General features: G+C 37.2%; 1 protein-coding gene across 1 annotated transcript in view; it reads left to right on the plus strand.

Moving 5' to 3' along the window:
- The window catches only part of SYNE1 (spectrin repeat containing nuclear envelope protein 1), a 317,978-nt gene that overhangs the window by 179,737 nt on the left and 120,861 nt on the right, over positions 1-17,380 (plus strand). The window contains exons 77-88 of the mRNA XM_068151740.1: positions 718-983; positions 1,458-3,618; positions 4,000-4,337; positions 4,981-5,125; positions 6,097-6,315; positions 7,097-7,359; positions 8,953-9,118; positions 9,696-9,851; positions 10,062-10,214; positions 12,224-12,406; positions 13,693-13,830; positions 14,927-15,112. Of these exons, the coding sequence (XP_068007841.1) occupies positions 718-983; positions 1,458-3,618; positions 4,000-4,337; positions 4,981-5,125; positions 6,097-6,315; positions 7,097-7,359; positions 8,953-9,118; positions 9,696-9,851; positions 10,062-10,214; positions 12,224-12,406; positions 13,693-13,830; positions 14,927-15,112 (4,374 nt within the window). The remainder of the gene's footprint in view (positions 1-717; positions 984-1,457; positions 3,619-3,999; positions 4,338-4,980; positions 5,126-6,096; positions 6,316-7,096; positions 7,360-8,952; positions 9,119-9,695; positions 9,852-10,061; positions 10,215-12,223; positions 12,407-13,692; positions 13,831-14,926; positions 15,113-17,380) is intronic.

Genomic DNA, 17,380 nt, shown 5'->3' on the forward strand with positions numbered 1-17,380 from the left:
TAGTTATTGGAAGAAAAATTGGGAAATATATTTACCCTAGGCAATGTGTAATTACTGGAAAAATATGTGGTTACTTTTAGTTTTCAGTATTTGTGTATTCTGGTTTTGGCTTCTCTGTGACTCCTTACTTGGTAAGAAATACGTATGCAGATGAACCCTTTTTTTATACTGCAGTTTAGTAACTGAAATAGCAATCATACCTAGATAATAATTGGCTTTGTTTCAATAATGACAATGATAATGGTTGCTATTACAGAAGTAGGAACAAAACAAAGTATGGATGTGGGGGCTCACTGACTCATGGACTCTGCTTCATATTTTTAGTCTCTTACGAAAAGGAAAAGCTAAAAAATGAGCAAAAACAGTACTGGTAAAATGACTGTCATATGACCCAGTGTTTTGCATGTTTTAGTCTATAGTGGGAGCAATGCTAGTCCAGACAACAAGGTGTGACTGGATGGTGATTTCTATTTATTGCTGGCACTTGGAAACTGCTCTGCTTTGCTTTCACATCTATAACCAATGTGCCCCAATAGCCTGATAAATTGGGGAGGAAAGTTAGGAGAAGGGAGAGAAGGCACTTCTAATTTACACCTGCACAGTGTTTGTCTGGACAGATAATTAGGTATTACACAATTTATTTCCTTCAGAGTTTTTATTTAAATTACAGCTTTTAGTAGGCATCACCGTGTATGTTTTGACTTGTATATTTTTCAGGAATTCAATCAGAAGTTGCAGTCTAAGCAGTCAGCTCTTAGTTCTGTGACTGAGAAGATGAACAAATTAACCCAAGGACAGGAATCACCTGAACACAAGGAAGTAGGAGAATTGAGCAACCAGTGGCTGGACCTCTGCCTTCAGGCACACAGTTTGCTGATGCAGAGGGAGGAGGATCTACAGAGGACAGGGGATTACCACGATCGCTTGAATGTAGTTGAAGTTTTCTTGGAAAAGCTCACAAAAGAGTGGGACAACCTGGCTAGGTAAAAAAAAAGAGTAGCACACACAATGCTAATCCAGTGCATATACACTGAGATTCACTAAATGTACATCTTTCCATGCTTACTTAAAAGCAAGCCTCCCCTAATAAATACAGGACTATTTTTTGTATTGAAACAATAAGAGTTTGAGAGGCTGTATCTTCAAGGTTTGTCTTTAAGGCAAGTACTAATTGATTCCCATCTCAGAATATAGCATTTTTGGACATTGAAGAATTTTGACTGTTATGGTGTTGTGCTTTGTCTATCAGACTACTGTATTAAAGCTTAGTTGCTGCTTAGTTGCAGCAGTTAGCTGCTGATAAAGTACTACATCTGCTTTATATCTGAATCTGAAAACTGTAGACACTATACTATTGATTTCTATATATAGTGGGCTTATAATTCATGCTGACCTCTTCTGAATGCCTGTCTTGAGATAGGATCTAATAATTTTTGTTCTGTCTATTTTGATAACAGGTCTGATGCTGAAAGTACAAATGTGCACCTTGAAGCTTTGCAAAAATTGGCACTGGCACTGCAGGAAAGGAGATTTGCTCTAGATGATTTGAAAGATCAGAAACAGAAGATGATAGAACATCTGAATCTTGATGACAGAGAATTAGTAAAGGAGCAATTTGGTCATTTTGAGCAACGTTGGACTCAACTGGAGGACCTTGTCAAAAGGAAAATTCAAGTTTCTGTTTCAACCTTGGAAGAGCTCAATTTGGTGCATTCCAAATTTCAGGAACTAATGGAATGGGCAGAGGAGCAGCAGCCTAGTATATCAGAGTCTCTTAAACAGAGCCCCCCTCCAGATTTGGCCCAGAGTCTTCTCATGGATCATTTTACCATTTGCAGTGAGCTTGAAGCCAAACAACTTGTTCTGAAGACTCTTGTGAAGGATGCTGACAGGGTGATGACCAACTTAGGGCTCAATGAAAGGCAGGAGCTGCAGAAAGCCCTTTCTGATGCACAGCACCATGTAGATTGTCTCAGTGATCTGGTTGGACAGAGAAGAAAACACCTGAATAAAGCTCTGTCTGAAAAAACCCAGTTTCTCATGGCAGTCTTTCAGGCTACAAACCAAATTCACCAGCACGAGAAGAAGGTAACATTTCCAGAACACATTTGTCTGTTGCCAGAAGATGTAAACAAACAGATCAGGGCTTGTAGGAATGCCCAAGCTAACCTGAAGGCCTATCAAAATGAAGTCACAGGGTTATGGACTCAGGGAAGGGATTTAATGAAAGAAGCATCAGAACAAGAAAAGACTGAAGTGTTAGGTAAACTGCAAGAACTACAGAATGTGTATGACACTGTTTTACAGAAGTGCAACCAGAGGTTGTTAGAACTGGAGAAAAATACAGTTTCTAGGAAATATTTTAAAGAAGACTTGGATAAAGCTTGCCATTGGCTAAAACAAGCTGATATTGTCACATTCCCAGAAGTCAATGTAATGAATTCTAATTCTGAACTGTACAATCAGTTGGCAAAATATCAACAGATTCTTGAGCAGTCTCCAGAATATGAAAATCTCTTGCTTGCACTGCAAAGAGATGGCCAAGAAATCCTACCATCACTTAATGAAGTTGATCATTCTTATCTATATGAAAAACTTAACATTCTCCCTCAGCAATTCAATATTGTCACTGCTCTGGCAAAAGAAAAATTATATAAGGTTCAGGAAGCAATTTATGCCAGAAAAGAGTATGCCTCTTTGATTGAGTTGACAAGTAAAGCTCTTGCTGAGCTAGAAGATCAGTTTATTAACATGGACAAAGCTCCGGCTGCTGTTTTAGCTAAAGAAGCTATGTCACTCCAGCAGGCCTACAGGGATCTCTTAGGTGAAGTGCTGAGCCTGGGTACAGCGGTAGATGAACTAAACCAGAAGAAGGAGGCCTTTCGAAGCACTGGCCAGCCATGGCAACCAGATGAGATGTTAAAACTTGTCACACTGTATCACAAGTTAAAGAGGCAAATAGAACAGAAAATCAACCTGTTGGAAGACACAATAGAAGCATGCCAGGAGCATGAAAAAATGTGTATGCAGTTTGAAGCACAACTAGAGGCAGTGAAGAAGGAACAGATTAAGGTAAATGAAGAAACACTCCCAATAGAAGAAAAGTTAAAAATATACCATTCTCTGGTGGGCAGCTTGCAAGACTCTGAGAGTCTTCTGAAGCAAATAACTGAACATCTAGAAGCCCTTTCTCCTCAGCTCGACTCATCTGCATGTGAGGCAACAAATCGCCAAGTGCAGTCTTGGCAAGAGAAACTAAAGTCTTTGCATGCTGCCATTGGTGACACGGTGATGGAGTGTGAGAACAGGCTTGTGCAAAGTATAGACTTCCAGACAGAAATCTGCCGCTCACTCGACTGGCTGAGATGGGTGAAAACAGAACTTAATGGAACATTATGTATGGACCTGAAACTGCAAAGCATCCAAGAAGAAATCCGAAAGGTTCAGATTCATCAGGAAGAAGTACAGTCAAGCCTAAGAATAATGAATGCACTGAGCAATAAAGAGAAAGAGAGATACATGAAAGCAAAGGAGCTGATACCTGTTGACCTGGAAAACACTCTTGCTGAGCTGACAGAACTAGATGGTGAAGTTCAAGAAGCTATACACATGAGACAGGTTAGCACACCCTAACTGTCACTAGTTTCTTGCTCACATAGATGAAAAAAGATGAATCTTGGTATTATAATCATCATGAAAAGATTGAATTCTAATAATCTTGTTTGATTTTTTTCTTTTTTTAATGTCTTGGGTTGTGGCCTGTTGCCATGGATGACTTGGTTTGGGGCATGGGGAGAAGGCTTCCCTAATACACATATGTAGAACTGCAAACTCGCTCAAGACCTCCTTCCATGTAGTCGCTCTGAGCTTGGATTGTAGCTACAATAAAGGGGGGGAAAAAAGCATGGACAAAATCCACACTCTCAGAAGATGATGTTTTTGTTGTTGCTGTGAATTTGATATCTGTGACCCTCCGTGTAATTTTCCTTTTTGTTTCAGGCTACCTTGAATAAATTGTATAGCCTCTGCCAAAGATACTACCAAGTGATGCAGACAGCTAATGACTGGCTTGAGGATGCGCAGGAATTTCTACACTTAGCAAGAAACGGTCTTGATGTTGAGAACTCTGAGGAGAATCTAAGGCATCACATGGAATTTTTCCACACAGAAAGCCAGTTTAGTAATCATTTGAATGAGTTACAAGGCCTCGTGTCTGAGATAGGGCCCTTTATGCAAGCTACAGCAAAAGAGCAGCTGAAACAGAGCGTAGCTACATTAGAGGAAAAGGCCAAAGGGACAAAGCAAGAAGCCAGAACCCAGAAAGAGCAGCTGCAAAGGTATATTCATTAGTTTTATTGGGGTTTGTGGTGTAGGTTTTATTCTTTCATTTTAAGATCGCCTTGTGGGTGATGAAAAATAGACATCACATTAATTAAAGTTCTGTAAAATGTTTGTGCTACTGATGAGAGAAATTGATACTGAGAGTCAGAGCTGTTAGATTGTTTTCTCCTCTGCCAGTGGCTGACTACATGTGTGATTCTGAGGAAGAGATGATGAAATTACATGTAGCCTGGATTGTCACTGAGAAGAAGAATGCTTCACCTGGCACAAGACAGTAACAAATGAAATTGAAGCAGACATTTTGAATTAAAAAGAACTATCTTTTTAACCAATGTATCTATGTTGCTTTTTATTCCTGAGTATTCTGAATTCCAGGTTTGAGTGGATTTAAAACACATCCTAGACAAAGTCACTGAGGAAAAGTCAAACAAGGGCTACTAAATCTCTAAGGCATAGCTGAAAATCAGGAGCATGTGCTTCTATTTATGCTCTTCCCTAATAATCTTTCCTTTCCTTGGAAAATATTATGTTACAGCAAAACTAAGCAGTTACACTGAAAATTAGGTGCAATAACATTCCTGATTTTCAAATGCTTTTATATTGCCCTAAATTGTTCATCTCAAACTGTAATCGTTTAAGGTGTGCATCTGAATGGCAGGAGTACCAGGCAGCAAGACAGAAGGTTATTGAAGTGATGAATGAGGCTGAGAAAAAATTATCTGAATTCTCGGTAGCTAAAGGTGCTTCTTCCCATGAAGCAGAAAAGAAATTACTGACACATAAGGTAAGATACTGAAAATTATATGCCATCCTTTTCCTTCGGTGAAGATAACTGTATGTTATGAAGGTTCATACCTGTGGCAACCTGAATTGGGGGGTTTAGATCTTTTCCTGTCGTGCTTAACTCTGTCACAGCACACAAAGAGATGTTATATAGAACACACAGTTTTATTTTTAATCACTTTTCAGCACATGTCTGTCTATGTCCCCTTGATTGTAGGCAAAAGGAAGGAATAAAGAGGTTCTTAAAAGCCTTGTCATAAGCCCCAGTATTGTGTACCTATAAGAAATTCAGATTGGTAGAAATGTCCTTCTTCTTTGAATCACATGGAATAGTTTAACTTAGGATAAGAGCTGATGTTTAATATTATCTCTTGTTTAGTCTAAAAGAACGAAGTGTAACTTAAAAGAATTACTTTCTCCTTCAGTACTTAAGGTGCTAATCAGTTTCCTAATTATAGGCACTCTAGTAACATTTCAGACATCCTGCCTCGTCTCCAGTTGTGTCTCAGTGAAGGCAGGAGTCTCTTGTAAGAGCAATGTCATGTTTGCCAGCTTCATGAGAGTATTCTGATATCATTGGATATCAGAAATGACACTAAAGATAAACTTTATGTAAATATATTTTTAAGCACTTGAATTGCTTCTTTCATTTTTAGACTGTTAGAAATCAATATTTGCTATGAGAATGGTCTTAAATACTTGTTTCCATCCCTCTTGAGGGACTAGCAAGGAAGAGAAAATCTGAGTACACTAGATTCCTACTGCATGCAGAGAGTTGTGTTTTGGACCAAGTCTTTCAAGTAGTTGTAGCTAATACGCTCTATATGAAAGAGAAAATAGTACCTAACCACCTCACCCAGCACTGAGTACCTCCTCTTTGCAGTGGATGCAAGTGGTTTATCTGCAAGTGTGTTGAATAGTTATGAGTTGTGTTGTAAAAGAGGAAAATAGTGCTCATTTTTGCCTTTTCAGACTCTGGTGTCAGTAGTGAATTCTTTCCATGAGAAGATCACAGCCCTCGAAGAAAAAGCTTCACAGCTAGAAAAAGTTAGCAATGATGCCAGTAAGGCAACTATAAGTAGATCCATGACAACAGTTTGGCAGCGCTGGACACGGCTCCGGAATGTAGCCCAAGAGCAAGAGAAAATTTTGGAAGATGCAGTGCAGGAATGGAAGGGCTTTAATGATAAGGTAAATTCTGGTATTGGTAACTTGTCCTTTGTTAACTGCACATAGGTTTTCACTCATTATACTGCATTATTAATCATCTTATGGTAGAGAAAGTGGATAGCAAAAATAATATCAGTGTTTCTCAGGTTTTAGTGAAAATCAGCTAGTGAAGACCCAGGTTTAAAGCTACTGTCTACAAGGTTTGCACTGTTCTTCTATATGCATATGTATGTATAGTAAATACAGAGCTATTTTGGTTTCTGATGGTTCTTCAGAATCTTCTCCTCTATGTTCCCCTTCCTCAGATGGTCTATTCTAAGTCCATCTCTTTGTTTTCCTTAAGAGTATGCAGGTGCTATTTATAAGTTTATGCAGCGATATTATTTCCTGTTTACTGATCACTGATCACTAGTCTCTTTTTTCTCCCTAATATCTTCTACCTGATTCTTTTTATCTGTTGTCCATTATCATATTCTCAGATTGCAGGTTCCCTGGGAATGGAAATGTTCTTTTTGGTACACATGTGACTTCTTCAAAATATGTATTTGTTCTGGAGTAAAGATCTAAGATCTATGGCTATGCTTAAAAAAGAGGTGGAGCCACTCACCTGTTGATTAAAAAAAAGATATCCTTTGCCAAGGTCTAGTCCACTGTGAAGAGCTAGGGCTTGCTAGCAAAATCTAGTACATGAGAGCATAAATTTTTATCTGCTATAGAGGCTACTGGACAAGCCTTACATCACAAATGCTTTACAGCACCTTGTGGTATCAGTTGTACTACCCACTGTTCAATCTTCTCATAGATTCAGAAAGCCACCATAGCAATAGATCAGCTACAAGGTCGCTTACCAGAAAGCTCAGTAGAAAAGGCGACCAAGAAGGAACTCCTAGAACTCCTGGATTACCACAGCAGTTTCCTTTTGGAGGTGGAGCACCAGCTGTCATCTTTGGGCCTGCTCAAACAGCACACTGTCAGCATGCTTCAGGATGTGGAAATAAAATCTACACCTCAACAGGAGCTACCAGTCATGCAAGAAATCAAAGCAATGCAAGATCGATGCCACAAGTAAGGCAATATTTTAAAAGATTCACTACAAAAATGGTACATTATAAACACCTTAATAGGAGTTCACATATAATTTTTATACTTCAGAGTTGCCATACTTAAAATAAACATTAGTTACTATATTTAAAATAAGCATTACTTAGTTTAGTTTTAAATAGTCTTTCATTTTGAAATGTTATTATTTGTTATTTCCATCAGCAGGAGAGCACATTCTAAACTGGGCAATTCTTGGGTTACGTAATAATAGTAACTTATATAACAGTTGTTGAAGTACTTTAAAGTTATAACTGATTTTAAATAGTTCAGTTGCATCTCACCATTAACAGTGACCTTTCATGTTTTTGTATCCTAAGTTTGGATTAGTTTATCATTTTGTTTTCCCTTTTGTAAGCACTATTTGCTAAAGTAGATATCCTATGAAATTCACAGAGGAATTTATTGCATGGGCAAACAAATCATCTTGACATTTCACCCTGTGCTTATATGAGTGTTCATCTAAATCTGAAATGTTTCCCTGTTGTATATAAAGCAGACTGTTTGATGGCTAGGTTTCAGGACTCATATCCACCTTATAAATTCACTAAGATGCCATTAACTGGATCTCCACAGTGCAAAGATGAAGAGAGGAAGTGAATTAAAATACTGTAAACCCTGCATATAGCCTGTGGAAAGTTCATTGTGTGCATGCATAACTGATTACAGTAGGATAGTGATTCCTGTGAAAAATGTATACATCAAATTTTAGCATTTTGTAAATTCCATTCTTCCTTTAGTATAGTTTTCTAAGAAATAGGGTCTGTGGTGATTTCATGCTCACGTAAATAGTGATTCACCTGTGAAAAGTCATGCAAACATAAATCAAATATGGGAATATTAAAGTAAGATTCATGTCACAGACATAAGAGCTACAAGGAGTCCATAGATCTTTCACAGAGCTGTCATCTGTAAAAGATGCTGTTTTTCATAGGAGAACCAGGTTCTTGAGGAAACTGTGGAAATTTTGTCTGATGGAAGTGTGGAGATAGGTCCCTGCATCAAAAATGGAGTTCTGATGTCTGATCCATGCCTTATCTTGGGTATTCAGCCAAAGCAAATCTCATCAATAGGGTGGAATTGATCTTATGGTTGTTTTTAGATTATAGATATCTGCATATAAACTGGTTAATTCTTGCTCTCTAATGCTTGTAGAGAAATAGACACGTCTAAGATACTTGTTTTCTAACCTGCATTATGAGTTTCTTTTAAAATGATGATGAATTGTCCTAAATCATGCCTTAGAATTGACTACTTCCTGACAATAAAGGCAGTGTGTGGTGATGAACTCAGATGTATGTCTGTATTGTAAACATTTACATTTCTTCAAAAGAATACTGAGCTTGATGTCAAAATACATAAAATTACTAATTACAAGGAACTAATTAAAGATGAACCTGAGAGATCTAACTATACTGCTTTAGTCATCTTCTGTTGCAACACTGCCTCACATTTTATTACTGTTTGACTATCAATATCTTTATTCATTTTTTAACAAAGCAATGTCTTTAGGCATTGCTTAATTCTTCACAAATAGTTATTGTCTCTTTGCTTCCTAAGTATGCAACAGAAAGTGAAAAAGGGTGTGAAGACAGTGAGACAGGAGCTGAAGGAGCGTGAGCAGGTTGAAGCAGAGATTAATAGCGTGAAGTCCTGGATCCAAGAAGCAAAAGAATATTTATTAAGCCCTGATGTAGAGGTGGATACTCAACTTCAGGAGTTGCAGGTATATCAAATTTGTCAGTTTCTAAATTACAGTATTTATCTTATTTGTAATCTGCTGCTGAGCTCAAAACCACCATGAATTCAAATTAGACAATATTAATTAGTCTTTAAGTAAGCCACTAGATGAATTCATAAAACATGAAGCATCTGGTAGATTGTATTACCCTATTTTTAAGATATAAAGATATATTTAAGTGCTTGCATTTATATATCTTTATGTACCTTACACATTGCTTAGGAATATTTTTTTTCCTCTGGTAAAATAGAGAATGTGAATGGACAGAATATAATATTTATGTCTCTGCAGTTTGAGGTGGGAACTGAAGCAACACAACAGAGTCCTTTTGCTAAAGGTGTTGAAAACTATTTTCTATATGCCTGTGGTCATGTGGGAACACAGAACTAGACAGGCAGTCAGAATCCAAGGAATCCCAAGATAAATTTATTTTTAATGAACTAATTTAAAAAGTTGAAAGCAATTAGCTTTGTTGCAAGGTGCATGTAGTCTCTGCATTTAGTAAGTTTATGCAGATGCATTTTTCCCTTTGATCTTAACAATGCTATTTTTCTATTGTTAGTCTCTCCTTGTTGAAGCAACTACTCATCGTCAGGCTGTTGAAAAAATGGCTGAGCAACAACAGAATAAGTACCTGGGACTTTATACCATTTTGCCTTCTGAACTCTCTCTCCACTTAGCAGAAGTTGGTCTGGCCCTTGTAACTGTGCAGGATCAGGTAAAGCATAGTAGAGAAATGTATTACAGATCTATAGTCCTTTAGACTTCATAACCTAGTAAAATAGAGTATCAAAGTGTGGTCAAACTATGACAATATAGAACAGTTTTATTACTGTCTCCCTTTAATTTAAAGTAAGCTAAATGAAAAATAATTTCCTCTCAGGAGGAGCAGTTTCTGGTTACTGAATTTAATTCGTCTTGTTGACAGATTCAAATCAAAGAAAGAGAAACACAGCAGATCAAAACATTGAATCAAGAGTTTGGTCAGAAAATTCAGGAAATAGCAAATGAACTGAATGCTATTCTTTCCAAACTGAAAAAGAAAACAAATGATATAGCACAAGCTAAACTTGAACAAAAGGTAAGACACAGCTTTCATTATTTGGTTATGGCATAAATTCTTCTGAATTGGGACATTTCATAATGAAGCTTTATTTGTGAAAACTTCTAAAGACGCATTTTTTTAGTGTAGTTCAACAGAAGAAAGGGCAGAAATAGGGGCTGACTGATGAGCAAGTAACAGACCTTGGAAGTATCTGAGTGTAAAAGCACGTCAGATAGACAAAGTTAAGCTGTTCCCTCTAAATAAGAGCATGACTGCAATCTGGGAAATCTTGAGGCTCCCAAACTACTCCTTGTCCTAGTCTGTATTGAAAAGACCATTCCTTACAGTAGGTCTTTACTGGCAATAACCAGAATTTTGCTTAGCCAGTAGTCCATCTCATATGATTTGGTTCAATAATTAAGTAAAACTAGTGTGGCTAAGGGTAATGCAGAGAACTTTCAGCTCTTTTTGTAGGTTTTCTTGGATGTAGGTGTGTAACATGCTCAGAGAAGCTCATCTCTACTGAGATGGTGTGGCCAAGTTCAGATTATCGTATTAGAGCAGAGGATTTTTGTTTTTAAGGGAGAGATGTGGAAGGGATTGATTGAGTATGGGGCTGGTTTGTTTTGGGTTTTTTTTTTTTTAACTCTTCAGAGATAAACTTGACTAAGTTGCTTTCTGAAAGTAAGCAAAGTATACAAATAAAAGATTTGGCACATCTAGTGTGTCAAAAATTATTTGTTTATTTTCACAAGTTGCTCTCAATATGTTCCATAGTACCATTTGCTTTGCAGGAGATGTCAGTAAAATATATCCCTTTAAATTTGGTGTATCTTCTTGATACCATTCAGTAAGCAGAAAGCCAGTGAAATGTGCTTTCCCATGTTGCATAGACAAAAACTCTGCCACTGCATTTTTGTCAGCATTCAGCTGATACTCCTGAGATCAGGTTGGCTATGATTACAGCAGAAGATATTTTTAGATTAATCCTGATTGTGAAAAGAATACTAAAAAAAAAGTTTCGAATCCCTGTGACCCAAATCACATGGATCCTTCCCTTACTTGTAAACAGCATATAAATTCAGCATAGTTTCTATAGTAGAGACATTTATTTATACGTGCTTGAAATGTGTGTCTTTGTATTTAGGTAAGTAGCTCAACATCTGTGTTTATGTCTACAAGTAGATGGTCCAGGATAGCCCTCAACTGAAGAGCTTGAGGCAAATTTTTGAAGCACCTGTAGATAGAGCAGTGTTCTGAATCAATTTTTGTCTAATGATTACAATTTCTAAAAATAATCAGGGTCTAGAATGTTTGCTGAGAATTATTTTATGTAAATTATAAAATGAATGAATCATTAGCACCTTAGGTATAAAGCCCAAATAGAATAAAATTCCAATACCCTCTCCCCAAGAAACTGTAGCCTAAAAGTATGTTATCGATCTGTAAAAAACATGGGAAATGTGTTAGGTTTCCTGCTTAAGCTTTTCAGAAATGTAGTAACTATGGTAAGAAAAATTGATTTTAAAATCTGTTTTGATTAAAACAGTCACATGATCCGTTCTGCTCCTGTGCCAACAACAAGCTGTGAAAATGAAATGGCCTTAATGAGCTATAGCATATTTCTGAGTACTTAAAGGTATATTTTAAGACAGGGATAAAATGAACCCCCTTTCCAATGAATACAAATCTCTGTCCTGGCAATGTCTGCTGACTATTCATTTTAAAAAAATAAACACAGAGGGATGTCCAAGAACAATTAATGTCACTCTGAAATGACTCATTCTTTTGCTTATGGTGGGGAAAATTATTATCCATTTCAGCCAGAAAGTCAGAGGTGAAAGAATAATGGCACTCATTTGAGAGATGACCAAACATCCTGCCTTTCTGGTTAGACAAGCATTGTTGGTTTCCAGCCAGAATAAAAATGGAACAAACTACAGAGACTTTGGACAGGGTAGAAAAGTTTCAAGTTTCACTAGAAATGATCAACCAGAAAACTAACACTCACTGGATTACTGATTTTTCTTGTTTTTTCTCTATAGAACCTTGGTGAAGAGTTGGACTGCTGCAACATAAAGCTGTTGGAATTAGATGCATCAGTCCAAGACTTTGCAGAGCAGAACACACCACTGGCTAAGCAGCTGGCTAACAGGATAGGGAAACTCACTGCATTGCACCAACAGACCATAAGGCAGGCTGAGTACAGAGCAGCCAAGCTCAGTCAGGTATGATCTCAAATAGCTTTTGCTGTTTCCTGTTAGAAGCAGTAGGAACATACAAAATTCTCATTTATTTCCCTGTACTTAAGCAGAAAAAGGATATTGCTTGGCACATCTTCCTACTATTAGCGAGAACTTGCAGTACAACTCAGAGGCACAGATGGGTCAGATGAGGAGAGTAGACTAATTCTGTAATGTTGCTTTAACACCCTTCTTCCATGAACTGTCTTCTGGTTGGTTCATGTAGTGCCCTGTAAAGATTTCAGACCTTCTCACAAACAGTAGCATTTCAGGAAATAGTATCTCATTTTACTTTTCAGGGCCTCTATCTTATTGTTGTTAGCTTTTTTTGCAAAATTTTAATTTTAAATTTTGTACTCTAGTCACAATATATAGAGAGTGAATATAATTTGTATGTTTGGTCGAAAAACCTAGATATGCCTATATACCTTGATAGTGAACAATTATTATGCAGTGTTTCAGCATTCATAAAGATGCTGCTCCTGCTGTTCAATGTTCCTGAAACTTTCTTACGTATTTTTTTGCTAATTGTTTTTATCTGTAAAATGTCTAGCTAAAAGGGAGCAAATGGATTTTCCGTGGTTCTTCTGTCAGTACCCTGATAAATTCTGAGTTCTGTTTTCTACACGAATAAAGAAGCTCCTGTAGGGCTTGAAAAACATTAGCTATTTTATGATATTATTTTCACTTTCCTCTGAAAGTTTGTTTTAAAACAGAGGGAGAAAATTACTGTCAAAATAAGAATTCAGTCAAAGATGATTTTTAGAATTTAGATTTTTTTGTTTGGCACCAATTTGATTTCTCTTTCTGGAGATATGACAGGGTGGAGAAAGTAGGTTTTAAAGCAAGGTGATTTGGGGCATGACATGGAAAGAGATAAAGTAAAATAAAGAATGACTTAAAGAAAGCTTGCAGTGGGCCACAAACTGTGTAAGAAGATATTTTTGGCACTTATGTGTGAGGCTCAAATATGTGCAGGAAGTGTAACCTCTACAAATATATTTGAGCATCAGTGCACTCTCCCATTGTGACCTACATTCTTACAGTGTCTTTTTTTCCCGTGAAACAGATGTTCTCATCACTGGAAGCAGGCTTGTTCTAACTCTGTAAATACAGAAGTTACGAAATGGTGTTCAACAGTAAGAAAAAGCTGTTAAAATGATACACAAGTTCAAAACAGCAAATGAAATACAATTAACTTTATCATTCTCTTAAGAACTGTACAGAATTGTGTCTTAAGCTTAAGTGGATTTTTTTTCTCTTATATCTAGGCTGCTTCACACTTGGAGGAGTACAATGAGATGCTGGAATTCATATTGAAATGGATTGAGAAAGCAAATATACTAGTGCATGGCAGTATAACATGGAATTCTTCCTCTCAGCTTCATGATCAGTTTAAAGCCTACCAGGTGATTATATAAGCTATGAAATATATGGAAGCAGTTATTTTCTAAACAGTGAAGCTTTATTTCATACAACTTATTTATCTTCTTTGAGTTAAAAATGTCTTAAAATGCGAGATTTCTTTGACTGTTCCTCAAAGTCTTAAAGGTGCTTAATTTGATTTAGACAACCATTTTGAAAACTAAATTTAATATATATTGTTGAATAAAACCACACAATTTGTCTCTGTGTTCACTCAAGTACATTGGCTTCATTGTAGCTTTTGATTGAATAGTGTGTCTATATGCTGTGATTCTCTTACACTGAGTACATCATTGCAAGTAATAGTCCTCTAAAATTGTCTTTAACCAAACATGATTTTCAGTTTGGAATTACTTTCTCCTTTACACTAAATAAGAATAGCCTTTGTTCTCATCTGATGAGTTTCACACTAAATTTTCTGAGACTAATACCTAATTAGTGAGTATCTTCCAGTTGCTTCCTGAATATTTCAGATCAGAGTGATTTGCCATCCCTGTGACATTGCAGTTTGTTCTCTGTGTCTGTAAGGGAGGTGTGTAAATAAGATCAGTGGAGCTGTTTGATAAGATTCAAGCCTGCCCACTGTAGCATGATCACATGAAATAAATCAAAATAGGATAAGATGGCCATGTTTCACAGACAACTGCATTAATTATGGGTGTTTTTATGTACATGAGTTGTCAGATGTATCCATATCATTGATGACTACTGCCCTGCTACAACACTGCACCCAAGCACTTTCTGCTGCTTCCTGTTAGATACATCAGGCTTCCAGAACAAATCCTGTCCATAGACAGTGTATATTATATTTCACTGTACACACTTGACTGTCAGAAAACTAAAATGAAAGTGTTGATAAGTACAACTACTAAAGCTTCATGACTTATTCTTCTGTTCCTAGTGTCCATAAGCTGAAGCACACTCAGAGTCAAGCATATTGGCTAAGCCTTACAGGAAATCTGTACAATGTAATCATGCTCTTGCAGCTGCATACAAATTGAGAACTTTGCAGAACAGAAACACATTTATATGAAGATACATTTATGTGAAGTCCAACTCTATCATTTGTTTTCCATCTAGTCTATGCTTGATGAGTCTGGAGAGATTCATGGTGATCTTGAGGCTATGACTGAGAGGATTGAGTATCTGGCAAGTGTGTACTGCACTGAAGGAATGTCACAGCAAGTGCTGGAACTGGGACGGCGGACAGAGGAATTACAGCAAGTCATTAAAGTGCGGCTACCAAGTCTCCAAGATGCTGCCAAGGTACTTGAAAGCAGTTTCTCTGATGCTAACTGATAGCTTGAGTAATGTGTACATCATGTTTCTGTGCCTATTAGCAATGCAGAGTATCTGTGGTTTATAAAGGGCATGATTGTGTGGTCTGAAGTCCGGTATCTTGTGCCATTTGACATACTGCTTTCAAGTGTGTTCCAGATGGAGACAAGATTCTTTCAGGTCTTGTCATATCTGCCCATTGTAGATGGATGTATTGGTGGTGATTGTTAGTATGTCTACTGAGCATCTACACTTGGATACTTTTCTTTATTCTTCTTAGAAAAGATACCTAGAACCTGCTGTCTATTCATTCAGATGGACCATACCAGAATTCCATAATGTAAGATCTCTTTGATGAGGGAGTGCAATGGAAAGAATGAATGTGCTTTTTAAAGTCCCTGACATTCTTGTGCAGCTCTTCAATCCAGGTTTATTGTTAATGTAAATGTGTGCTATGCCTTTGCTTGAGGGCATAGTAAACTTGTGCAAGACACAGGGAAAAGCACAGAAGTCATTTCCATTTGCTCTTACCTGCAGGGCAAGAAATTTAACTTTTTCTTTAATAAATAAATAAATAAGTGATAGTACAATACAGGGAAAATTGAGTATTGCAATGGCATAATTGGTATAGTTATAGGGCAAGTTCTGCCATCCCCTGCTACAATTACACACAGGAAAATACCTAAAGGCAACTAAAAGAATAGGCTATCAGCAATTGTAAGGACAATAGCAAATCAGTTTTTTAAAAATGTTCCTTATCTACATTTGATTTTTATTTCACAACATTTGTAGGACACTGCAGAAATTCTTTAGCTGCATTAGCCATAGCAGAGTAACAAAGAGGCTTTGGAGAAGACAAAAACACAAATCAGTAAACCAGTTTATGAGCTAATGGCTGATTTATTTTTTATTTCGCCATTTTTTTCATGGAACAAACTAGAGATGCATGTATGAGTAAGCATAAATTACTGTAAGAAAACATGGAGATGAATGGAAGCCAAGATAGATTTATGGAGAAAGAAAATTATATCAAAGTGTCCAATGTGAAATAGATTTGTACATAAATGTACAGTGTATCTATATCTTGACCTTGATAGTGTTCTGCATGAACTTAAAACAAAGTTACTAAGCTTACCTAGTTGAAAATAAAGTAGGTAGATGTAAAGCTGGCTGGAGAAGTTGTGTGATTATCAATGGTACATGGCTCAAAAGGAGGGACACATCAAGTAGTGTTTTGCAGTTTTCCCTTGGATCTGATAATATTCAGTATTCTCATTAATGAGTTTGGATGGTGGTATGGGATGCTTGGACAGCACTAAATGTATGGTGACTACCTGAAAAAAACCGAGGATGCTATTCAACAGAGACAGGGCAAATTTTTACATTGAGGCAGGAACAGTCATGCGTTTGTTCCTCTGAATAAGGAACTACTGTCTTGCCACATCCTCTTGTGAGGTCTCAAGTTTAACAATGCAGATCATGGAAAAATGACAAAACCATTTCCCATCATTTTTTTTTAAATGCAAATGTGATACAGAAAATGAAGTGTATAATTGTAAGGTATTTTGTACCTGTTGGTCACTAGAGAGATTTCAGCTGTGTCCAGTTTTGCACTTGAAGAAAGATGTGGACTGACTAGAGAAAAAGTAGAGGGTAGTAGTGATGGTGATATGTGTATAAATTTGTAGAAAAGATGCATGAAAAAATATTATCATAGAATAGCATAGGTTGGAAGGGACCTTAGAGATCATCTATTCCAACCTCCTCACTGTGGGTAGGGATGCTTCTCAACTAGACCCAGCTGCTCAAGGCCTCGTTCAGCCTGGCCTTGAACACCACCAGGGAGAAGGCATCCACAGCCTCCCTGGGCAACCTGTTCCAGAGTCCCACCACCCTTGTATTGAAGAACTTCTTCCTAAGATCCAGTCTAAACCTACTCTCCTTCATCTTAAAACCATTCCCTCTTTTCCTGTCGCTAGACACCCTTATGAAAAGTCCTTCTCCAGCCTTCCTGTAGGATCCCTTCAGCTATTGGAAGGCAGCTATAAGGTCCCCCTGATGTCTTCTCTTTCTAGGCTGAACAACCCCTGCTCCTTCAGCCTATTCTCATAGCAGAGGTGTTCCAGCCTTTGAATCATCATGGGTTATCCTAACATATTATGTATTTAGAGAAAACAAAAATAATTTGTTCTTCATGTCTGTTACTTGCAGCAGAAGATAACTTCATGTCAGACCATCAGAACTAATACTTTATAC

The sequence above is a fragment of the Melanerpes formicivorus genome, unplaced genomic scaffold (genome assembly GCF_026170545.1).
Source record: "Melanerpes formicivorus ecotype bairdi unplaced genomic scaffold, bMelFor1.0.p_v2 SCAF_2, whole genome shotgun sequence".
Lineage (NCBI taxonomy): Eukaryota > Metazoa > Chordata > Aves > Piciformes > Picidae > Melanerpes > Melanerpes formicivorus.